Source organism: Polypterus senegalus, chromosome 4 (assembly GCF_016835505.1).
Source record: "Polypterus senegalus isolate Bchr_013 chromosome 4, ASM1683550v1, whole genome shotgun sequence".
Taxonomy (NCBI): Eukaryota; Metazoa; Chordata; class Cladistia; order Polypteriformes; family Polypteridae; genus Polypterus; species Polypterus senegalus.
In genome coordinates, this window is record NC_053157.1 from 36,604,413 (window position 1) to 36,616,637 (window position 12,225).

Here is a 12,225-nt window from a genome sequence, read left to right on the forward strand (position 1 = left end):
AGGAGAGATGCTGGGTATAATGGGAGAAGGATGATAAGGATAAAGATGCCAGGAAGGCCTAAGAGGAGGTTTATGGATGTGGTGAGAGAGGACATGAACGTGATGGGCGTAACATAGCAAGATGCAGAGGACAGGAGGGTAAGAAAAAGATGATCTACTGTGGCTCTCCTAAAAGAAGCAGAAAAAAAAGAAATTGTGCACTGCATTGCATAGAAGATCATTGAGAGTATCATAGAACTGTAAACTCATGTTTATGTTAATTTTAATATATCCCCAGAATAAACAGTATTCGGCTATAACAAAATACAGTTTAGACAAATATGGTTTCATATATTAAAAAAAATAATAAAGTAAAATTTCATTTGGTTCAAAAATTGACAAAAGGAAAAAATGCACACTCACCCTGGGTTCTATGTGAACGAATAATACTCATAGAGCTGATCCAGTCAGGAGAAATCTTCGATACTAGAGAGTAAAGAACCTCTAGACTGGTGGCATCCATTACCAGGATTTCTGGATAATGACCATTACAAAGAAGTCTTCCTTCTCGCTGAGTTCCAACTGTAAACTGATAAAACTGAAGAATAAAAATAAACATTTTAGTTTGCTAATAACCTTTATCATGCAAGGAAAATATTTCCTATATAACAGAGGAAAAAATTTGCAATTATCACCATAATCCTGACAAAGCCACACGAGCACAAAAATTATTAAAGTGAACCAATGGTTTGAGCACTATCAAGGTCACCATGTGCTATGTAAACGATAGCAGTGTTTCATATATTAATAAAGGTAGCAATCGTTTTGAAAGCAATATGTACTAGAATGGTAAAAGGAACCATACTCCATTTGAAATTATCTAGTCTCTTCCATGTTCTAAAATCATATACTTTTACCCAAAGGTGAAAACCAGCACAAAAGGGATTTTACTTTGTCATCACTTATTCAACAAAAACTAACCAATATGCAGAAGCAATGTGTGAAAAGGAATGAAAACCATCTTGCAGAAGTACAGTTAGCAGAAATTAATTTAAAGTAATGATTTTCTATGTTAATTTCTACTTTTATATTTACATTATATAATACGGATAAATTGAAAAAAAATATATATATATATATACACTAATAAAAGGCAAAGCCCTCACTGACTCACTCACTCACTGACTCATCACTAATTCTCCAACTTCCCGTGTAGGTAGAAGGCTGAAATTTGGCAGGCTCATTCCTTACAGCTTACTTACAAAAGTTGTGCAGGTTTCATTTCGAAATTCTACGCGTAATGGTCATAACTGGAACCTATTTTTTCGTCCATATACTATAATAGACTTCTGCTCGTAATTTAGTGCCTGCCCATATAAGGCCGTCCATCAGCGGCAATCCAATAGAAACACTGGCACTAAATATTCACGGGTGAAGGACTGTGCTTATGCAGAGGAAGATGAGATGGGCAGGGTGGTGTTTGGCACAAACTCAGCGAAACTGCGAGAGAAACTTTTAAGTGCCGGGTCTTAGCTAACATTAAATACAGCCGTGGGGTGGAAAAAGTCAATGTCCTGCTAAAAGAAGACAGTGTAAAAAAAAAAAACCCTTGCATGCAGTGTGTCATGTCTCAGATAAAGAGGAAGACGAGCTGTTTATTGATGCAGTTATAAATGAATCGATGAATGAAACCTGTTATCTTTACAACGATTGACAAACACGGAATGTAACTTGAACACAACACATCCTTCAAAAAGGAACCTGACTGAAACAAATAATGATAATCAAATCCTTGATCACAGCAACACTCATAACACTCACAAAACAATTACTGTATATTGACAACTAGCAGAATACCCGCGCTTCGCAGCGGAGAAGTAGTGTGTTAAAGAAGGTACGAAAAGGAAAAATTTTTAAAATAACGTAACATGATTGTTAATGTAATTGTTGTGTCACTGTTATGAGTGTCGCTGTGATATATATATATATAGCAAAATACCCGCGCTTCGCAGCGATGTCATGTGTTAAAGAAGTTATGAAAAAGAAAAGGAAACATTTTAAATATAATGTAACATGATTGTCAAAGTAATTGTTTTGTGTATTTGGTGGCAGCGTCACAAAGTTATTTTCGTCTAGCTGCATCAGAAAATGTACCACGACGTCTGACATGCCTCCTTTTTACTGTTTTCTCACAGCTTGGATTGCTGCTGTCATATACACACACACACACACACACACACACACACACACACACACACACATACATACATACATATCTGCATCATATATACACACACATACATACATACACACAAATTATATATATGTGTGTATGTATGTATGTATGTATGTGTGTGTTTGTATATATATATATATATATATATATATATATATATATATATATAATGTAGATAGGGTGTGTGTATGTTTGTATGTGTCTATATGTGTGTGTATAGCTTTGGTCACTGAGTGCAAGGGAAAAATAATAAAATATAGTCTATAAGTTATTAAACAGTAAAACATTAACGTTTCAAGAAGTACAGGTACATTGAGCACTACTGGAGTGGTTGTGGGTAAACTACATTTTAAAGACTGTGTAACACAACAGGTAAGTAACTAACAGCAGCTAAAATATATATGGATCATCTCTCAGTAGTAGATCCCTTTTGAAAGGCACTACACGACAGCTGTGGTATAGAAATTACATTGTCTATGTGAGCGTTCAAATTTGTGCCTCTGGTAATGTGCCTTACCGGCATTTAAAGAAAATTAGTTTTGTGTCCTCTGCAGTGTTAAGAGAAAGGCTTTGGTTTGGCATAAAAGGAAAAAGGTGTAAAGAAAGGAAAGTTGCCTTTTCTTTTATATAGTATAGAGATGTGTTTGCTGGCGTTATGATCGCCTTTTGGGGACAGTCGCGGTGGGTCTTGTGTAGACTGGTGAGGCGTCCCGCCATTAATCGGCTGTGATGGCACTGTCAGTCCTGCACTCGTGTGCGTGAATTCATAATCCGAGTTTAGGACCTCATAATCATATACGTGCAAAAGAAAGTGTGAATCGCCTTAATATTATTTTGCCGTGGTGTAGAAAAGGGGTCCGTGTTTGCACTTGTCTGGGCTATAGCGCAGGGGAGGATGAAAAAATTAAAAGTGCTCACTTTGACTTAAAGCAGAAGCGCAGTCAGCCTCTCAAAGGCGGCACAGCTATGCCGCGCGCTGGCTGCTCGACTTTTGCTGGGCAGGAGACCCCTTTGTACACACGTTCATGATATCAAAAGTCTCAGCGCTCTTTGGAGGTAATTCATATATTATATATATAGCAAAATACCCGCGCTTCGAAGCAGAGAAGTAGTGTGTTAAAGAAGTAATGAAAAGAAAAGGAAACATTTTAATAATAGCGTAACATGATTGACATTGTCATGAGTGTTGCTGTCATATATATGCCTGCCTAAATAAGTCACCTCGCTTTGCTCTTACTTTATTTACCGTTCATTTAATCATGGCTAATGGCGGAAAAATTATAAAATGGAAGGAGGATGGCTTTACCAAAACAATTATTGATGGCGAATCGATTATTCATAAAGCTTGAATTGGTGATCTGTTTTTCTGTGTTAACCTCATATTTTTCATACTTCTTCTCAAACTAAGGTGGTGCGAGGGTAAAATGAATCGGGATGCGCTGATCAGTGTAATCGGTGTACCAGGAAATCATGCATTGACAAAAGCTCCCTTTGCTTGTAATGCAAAGTGTGATTAAATGCATTATTTTTAAGCGTTATGGAGCACATGCATCGAAGCTTCTCAGCTGTGCTTGTGCTAAGAAAAGGAAAGATTTTAAAAATAGCGTAACACGATTGTCAATGTAACCTTTTGTAAGTAGTGCCTGGAGGATTCAGTGTGGAGAAACTCTAGAGAGAGCGTGTGTATTAACTTGTGGATTTTTCTGTGAGTATTTGGTGGCAGTCTGACGAAGTTGCTTCGGAAGACGGCGTTAGCTGCAGAGCTCAGCTCAGAGTGAAATGGGATGAATGGGCGGGGAGATGATGACGTGACTCCCCACCTGCCTTAACTGTCAATCCCCACAAACACAGTCTCGGAATTTGCATAAGCACACCCTTCACCTACAATTTTAACTTAGTTACAAAGTGATCAAAACTCGTTTATATCCTCGTCCTCTCATTAAACTTGTATCCCGCATTACCTGTGGGTATGTGAAAGCCAGCGTAGCCTGTCTATGAACTTAATTTAAAGTTTAGGTTTACACCTTGCTTTCTTTCCGAGCTGGCAACACTCATGAATGTGGTAGTATATGTCACTCGCTCACTTCTTATTGTTTCACTGCCTTCTCAATTATATAATGCATGTTTTCTTAAGCGCTTTTTGGAGGTCTTCCTGGTTTTCTACGCACTGCGTTGACAGTCAGTTCACGTGATTACGTGGGAGGCGTGATGATGTCACACGAAACTCCGCCCCCCCGTCATTGCAGCTCAACTCCATTACAGTTAATGGAGAAAATACCTTCCAGTTATGACCATTAGGCATAGAATTTCGAAATGAAACCTGCCCAACTTTTGTAAGTAAGCTGTAAGGAATGAGCCTGCCAAATTTCAGCCTTCTACCTACACGGGAAGTTGGAGAATTAGTGATGAGTCAGTGAGTGAGTGAGTGAGTGAGGGCTTTGCCTTTTATTAGTATAGATCATTTTACGTTATTTTTAAAATGTTCCCTTTTCTTTTTCATAACTTCTTTAACACACTACTTTTCCGCTGCGAAGCGCGGGTGTATATATATATATATATATATATATATATATATATATATATATATATATATATATATATGTATGTATGTATGTATGTATATTCCCCGATCTACATACGTTTAAATAGACAAACCACACAGCGTGGCGCAATGGTAGAGGCTTCGCCTCTAGCGCCGACGTCCGAGGTTTGATTCCCGAGAGGAGGTGCACTGAGTATGTACGTGCGCGTCCCGATTCATTTTACCCCCGCATCCCTTTGGTTTGAGACGTAAGAAAAAATATGCGGTTAACGCTGAAAGACAGATCACCAATTGAAGCTTTATGAATAATGGATACTTTATTCACCATCAATGATTGTTTTGGTAAAGCCATACTCAGTGTATTCATTAGATGAATGATAAAAAAGTAAGAGCGAGGGGAGGGCGACTTATTGAGGCACACAGGCAAAACCACAATAGCACGCGGGCTCGATGTAGTGCGCGTCAACTCGATCTGAATTGCATGATCACATTCGAAAAAATATATCTTTAAAGTTCTATTTAGCCCATATGTGTCAAACTCAAGGCCCGCGAGATCATTTTATATATTACTATTATTAATGGCCTGGGGATATGAAGTGCTGGTAACACAATAAACTACAAATCCCATAATGCAGCGGTTCAGCTGCCTTGCCGAACACTTACCGCATTAATCAAGTCTAGTTTATGATGCTGCAAGTTATTGCGAAGCTAGCCCACACGATGCCGAAGAGAAAACTTGATTCTCAAAATAGAGCCTTTAAAAACCGATGGGAGGCTGAGTATATTTTTACTGACATTGCCGGTAAACCCGTGTGTCTCATTTGTGGAGCTAACGTGGCTGTAATTACAGAATTTAATCTAAGACGGCACTATGAGACAAAACATCAGGATAACCTGAAAAACCTGAATGCAATGCAGAAGATACAGAAAGCAGAAGAGTTAAAGAAGAATCTGACACTTCAGCGGACGTTTTTACCCGTGCAAAATCACAAAGTGATTTCAAGTGAAGCTGCTTTTATGGGAGACACAAATGCACCAGTGCAACTCCCACAGTCCTTTTATAATCCCTGACTCGGAAGAGTTCTCAATCCCCAGTCCATGTGATCCTCAATCACTTCCGGGTCAGGTAAAAGTTCTTTTCTTCACCCCGGATGCCCGTCACTCTTCCTATGACGAGCTTCCGGGTCATAGAGCACAAATGAGTCCTCGGTCCTCCCTGCAGCACCCTCTTGCAGCCCCTGAGGTATCCAGCAGGGCGGAGAATAAAAACTACATCGTCCATGATTCCCTGCTGGTCTTCGGGGCACCTCCATACTGCAGGGAGGGCTCCATCTGGCAGCCTGGGGGTACTGGCGGGATGATAAGCCGCCAAATATCACTATATATATATATATATATATATATATATATATATATATATATATATATATATATACACACACACACACTGTATATATATATATATCACTGTTCATTACTATTTGGGACTATTAATTTATGTACTATTAAGGTTTAGCCAGAGTATCTCAACAGGGCTGAAGTCTGGACTATGACTTGACCATTCCAAAGGTTTTTTTTTGTTTTTTGTTTTTTTTACTGTAATACAGAAATGTCCTTTATAAGAAATAATCGTTGAAAATGTATTTTAAAAGTAATATGCAGTAATTATGTTTATGTATTAAAAATGTTACTTGGTGCACCTCCCAGAAAGTAGCAGATACCTGAGCTCTTGGAAACACACTTGAATCATTAATGCTAATAACACAATAAGGGTGCCTATAAAAGCACCCACACATGGCCCTGGACTACACTAAGCAGGTCTAAAAATGAGACGATTAGCTGGATGAATAAAACAATTCTTTCTGTTACTGGCAAAAGTACTGTTCATTCTTCTAAATAACATCTAGAAACATGAGAAATGAATGAGCTTATATTAACCATTACAGATTTTTGGAATCTGATGTTGTTAATTCATATCTTAAAATGCTTACATTCGTACTAACCACTATGAACTTTCTAAAGAGCAATTCAGGCCACTGTCTTGTCTTACTATACTGTAATTCAATTATCTTTTTGTCTTCATCAAGTTCCACAGTCTGTTTTAAAAATATACCATAAACAGAAAAAACTTTGCTTGTACTGTATCCCTTCATAATGAATAAATGGCACCATCAACATGTTTTGCCTCCTGGGTGCTCTATTTTATATAAGCACAAGCAGACAGCATTTGTGCTGAAGCTGTTAGGCTCTGCTTTATAAACCCCAACACTCTTTAACTGAAGCACTTGAATATCATATATGTTAGTTATGACCTTAATTTAGCAAAAATATCTGATACATTTTCCTAAAGTATCAAAAACTTCAGTCTCTAAAGCAGTCTTTCAAATTCTGCAGTCTCCTAAATTCTTAAGCATTTCCCATTTGTTGGGTTTGTGGCAATGCATTTAGTTTATTACATGTAAACTACAGGTTCAATGCAAACATGTAAAAAAGACCATTAAATCCTGGTGGGAAAAGAAAAAAATATTATTAAAGTCAGGAAGACAAAAACACATTGATTTTAACTATCTTAATGTTTCCATCCATTTATTTTTCTGAGCCCACGTTTTAATGCAAAATTTTTGACAGATGGAACCTATTTTAGTAACTAAGTAAATCTGGGCAGACACTCTCCCATCACAGAACACACATATACCCAATACATACTAATGTTCAGCCAATTCAAAGCCAGCAATCAAGCATGTGAAAAAGTGGGGACACAAGGAAAGGACAGACAGACAGATTCGGCATGCCCATAGTTAGTTACAGGGCTGAGAAATTGTTCCCGGAGTTGTGAGGCTACAACACTAACCACAGTGTCACCTTGTTCCTCTTAAACTTTTGCAATAAATACTGTTTTATCAGACTGTGCAAGGAAAAATGTTTGCTTTTACCTGTATTCCTGTGTGGGTACAAGCCAACTTTGTGTATTCTATGCATCGGCCGTCACTAACATCCCACAGGCACATCTCACTGAAAAGGAAAGTTACACGTTTTCATAAATAAAAATAAAATTTACCAGCATAATATATGACATAATATTTTCAAACTCACTCAACCTATACAGTCTCATAGAGACATAAAGTGATAGAGCCTAACCCAGTAACACGGGGTGAAAAGCAAGAACCAGCCTCAGACAGGGCACTAGTCCACAGCAGGTTCCATTCACACATCCATACTCAAATTCCCATCAGCTCAGTTTTAAGTGAACAATTAGCTTAAACAGTATGTCTTTATGGATGTGGGAGGGAAACCAAAGTGCCCATAGGAAAGCTCATGCAGGCACAAGAACAATGTAAAAGCAACCAGATGTGAAATTTAATCCAGAAATCTTACCTTCATGAAACATTGTACAGTGGGGGAAATAAGTATTTGTTCCCCTGCTGAATTTGTAAGTTTGCTCACTTACAAAGAAATGAACAGTCTCTATTTTTATGGTACTTTCATTTTAATGGAGAGAGACAGAATATCAACCAAAAATCCAGAAAAAAACACATTACATAAAAGTTATCAAATTGATTTGCAGGACAATGAGAGAAATAAGTATTTGATCCCCTACAACCCAGCCAGAATTCTGGCTCCAACAATTGGCTGTGTGCCTATGTGGCACTCAAGTTACAATCAATCAATTGATTCATTAATCAATTATACATATGTGTATAAAGCACACCTATCCACAGAATCAATTTCTTCCATTCCAACCTCTCCACCACCATGGGCAAGACCAAAGCGCTGACAAAGGATGTCAGAGATAAGATTGTAGACCTGCACAAGGCTGGAATGGGCTACAAGATCTTCAGCGAGAAAGTTGGTGAGAAGATGACAACTGTTGGTGCAATCAATCAGAAGTGGAAGAAATATAAAATGACCACCAATCACTCTTTGTCTGGAGCTCCAGCAAGATCTTGCCTCATGGGGTGAGGATGATCATGAGAAAGGAAAGGAATAAGCCCAAAACTACACAGGAGGAGCCTGTTAATGATCCGAAGGGAGTTGGGATCACAGTCCCCAAGAAAACCATTGGTAACACACTCTGCAGTAATGGATACATACAGTGGGGGAAATAAGTATTTGATCCCATGCTGAATTTGTAAGTTGACATCTTGCAGTGCCTGCAAGGTCCCGCTACTCAATATATGTTAAAATGACTTGGGGTATTACTGTGCAGCTTCAAGTTTGAATTCAGAAATTCAGTTCTGGAAATACTTCAAAATCGAATTTGACTGAAGGCACATTTTCTTAAATGGCCATATTTGGTAAGTTCTATCACTTTTTTCACAATAGGACACTGGTACCCTTAACATTAGAATCCCTGAAGCCTACGAAAAAAGTTGCAAAGCCGGGCCACCTTAAATTCCTTTGCACCTTTTCATCAGCGTCTTTGTTTTGTAAATGTGTCAATCAACACAGGCACCAAGCAGCCTGCTATCCCATCCCCCCACCATCTGGGTGTGAGGTGCCTGGAGTTGTGTAAGGTAAACAAAATATTATTATTTGGAATACATGCATTTCATATGTGTTCCATGTGTACTACGATCTGGGTAAATGTTGGATGACAGGAAATGCAATACAAAAAATGTTGAACATTTAACTAAAACAAACTTTTTTCATATTGATAAAATTGATAAAATGTTGACTTGAAATGTATAATGTATGAAGACTGAAGTTCAAATTTCAAATACTTTCACAAAAGGTATACAAAACAAGTGCGCCTTTATTCAAGAATATAACCAAAGAAAAAGAAATTATTCCATTTACATGTTGCTGTCAATATGTAAAAACTTGAGCCCATTTATCTATTGCACGGCTAGTGTAGAGATAAGAACAGCTGCTTCTAAATCAAGAGGTTGCAGGTTCGATCCCACGTCTTCCCAGCATTTACTCTTTTGAGTAGTGAACTGCTATTATTATTACTATTACATAATAAAATCATACATTTGATTTGAGTCCGTAACAGCCGGTGTAAATTTTTGCTACTTGCAAAAGTTAGTGTTTTTTTTTTTAATTCAGTTTTATTCTCTCAGTCATGTTCACATGGTACAACGAACTTGCCTCTCTGAGTTGATGGCATTTATCTCTATTCTTTTCACAACAGCAGCGATGACCAGAGTTGGTGCTGTGGTTGATGTCTGGTCAGATCGAACATTGGGGTCTCATTGGGACCTGAACTTAGTAGAGGAGAAAGTTTCCCAAGCCAGACCCAGTCTCAAGAGTTCTAACCTTTCTGAGAAGCCAAGGAGGCTATTTGTGTTTTGCTATATTTTGGGCCCTTGTGTGCCTGTTTTGTTTAAAAGCTGCCAATACGATTAAAAGGGAGGACCATGCTGGTACTCCAACGCTTTTCTGGACTCAACCTGTGTTACTTCTACCCATCCATACCTTTAACGGATTAAAATTGAACACTGTTCTGTCAAAACAGAATGTTTGGCAGGCTAAAAGGACAGAAAGAAGGAACTAAAAGATAAAGAAGAGTTAAGAAACTCACCAAAGTCAAAACCAGGTATTCAATCATATCTGTGATCAACTCAAATATACAAAACCAAAACTAAGTTAAAAAAAACAAAGCCAGAAGTCAGAAAAAAACACAAGAATTAAAAAAAAAAACTGCAAGCAAAAACATTTTATCCTCACACTGTGATAAAGCTTACCACGAGGCATCCTCTAACAACCAGCTGTTGTGCCTTGTCATCGAATCCACAAAATAGCAGCAAAGCAAAATCCCAACATGACATTTGCAAAATAATAACAGTAAAATAACAAATCCAAAAAAAAGGAACAAAAAGAAAATGAAACATAAATCTCCAAAGTTCAAGGTCTCAGGAAAAAATAAAATATTCAAGACATCATATTATATAATTTATGGGGACAAGTTGCAGTCTATAAAGTGACTTGCAGATTTTATGTTTAAAAAATATATACACATATACATTTATACATATATATATAAATATATATATATACATACACACAACAAAACACAATTAAAACCTAAAGAAATTGTTAATATAGATAGATAGATAGATAGATAGATAGACGGATGTCAAACTGTCCAGCTCCATGTCTACAATAGAGCCTGCTTTCCTCACCAGTTTGTCCAGACGTGAGGCATCCCTCTTCTTTATGCTGCCTCCCCAGCACACCACCGCAAAGAAGAGGGCACTTGCCACAACCGTCTGATAGAACATCTGCAGCATCTTATTGCAGATGTTGAAGGACGCCAGCCTTCTAAGGAAGTATAGTTGGCTCTGTCCTCTCTTGCACAGGGCATCAGTATTGGCAGTCCAGTCCAACTTATCATCCAGGTGCACTCCCAGGTATGTATAGGTCTACACCCTCTGTACACAGTCACCTCTGATGATCACGGGGTCCATGAGCAGCCTGGGTCTCCTAAAATCCACCACCAGCTCCTTGGTTTTGCTGGTGTTCAGTTGTAGGTGGTTTGAGTTGCACCATTTAACAAAGTCCTTGATTGGGTTCCTATACTCCTCCTCCTGCCCACTCCTGATGCAGCCCACGATAGCAATGTCGTCTGCAAACCTTTGCACGTGGCAGGACTCCGAGTTGTACTGGAAATCCAATGTATATCTGAACAGGACCAGAGAAAGTACAGTCCCCTGCGGCACTCCTGTGTTGCTGACCACAATGTCAGATCTGCAGTTCCCAAGATGCACATACCTGTCTTTAAGATAGTCCACGATCTATGCTACCAGGTATGAATCTACTCCCATCTCTGTCAGCTTGTCCCTAAGGAGCAGAGGCTGGATGGTGTTGAAGGCGCTAGAGAAGTCCAGAAACATAATTCTTACTGCGCCACTGCCTCTGTCCAAGTGGGAGAGGGATCGGTGTAGCATACAGATGATGGCTACTCCGCTCCCACTGTCTCCTGGTATGCAAACTGCAGAGGTTCGAGGGCGTGGCGGACCTGTGGTCTCAGGTGGTAAAGCAGCAGCCGCTCCATGGTCTTCATCACAGGTGACATCAGAGCGACAGGCCAGAAGTCGTTCAGCTCAATAGGACGCGATACCTTTGGGACTGGGGTGATGCAAGATGTTTTCCAAAGCCTCGGGACTCTCCCCTGTTCCAGGCTCATGTTGAAGATGCTCTGTAGAGGATTCCCCAGCTCCAACGCACAGGCCTTCAGCAGTCGTGGCGATACTCCATCTGGACCCGCTGCTTTGCTGGCACAAAGTCTCTTCTGGGCTGCTGTAACTGTGGGTGGGGATGTTATCAGCAAAAGGATGGATGGAGGGTGCAGTACTCCGAGGTGAGAGTGGGTGAGGGTGGTCAAACCTATTGAAGAAGATGTTCATCTGGTTTGCTCATTCCACGTCTCTCTCAATGGTGGCACCCCGCTTTGAGCTGCAGCCAGTGATGATCTTCATCCCATCCCATACTTCCTTCATGCTGTTATTCTGCAACTTCTGCTCCA

The 12,225-nt window shown here is 39.2% G+C and overlaps 1 protein-coding gene across 4 annotated transcripts in view; it reads right to left on the reverse strand.

Moving 5' to 3' along the window:
• The window catches only part of LOC120527253 (WD repeat-containing protein 7), a 522,770-nt gene that overhangs the window by 471,385 nt on the left and 39,160 nt on the right, over window positions 1–12,225 (reverse strand). For all 4 annotated transcript variants that reach the window (XM_039750464.1, XM_039750463.1, XM_039750462.1 and 1 more), the window contains exons 4-5: window positions 7,691–7,769; window positions 403–577 (exon numbers count right to left, since the gene is read on the reverse strand). In XM_039750464.1, coding sequence (XP_039606398.1) covers window positions 403–577; window positions 7,691–7,769 — 254 coding nt within the window. The remainder of the gene's footprint in view (window positions 1–402; window positions 578–7,690; window positions 7,770–12,225) is intronic.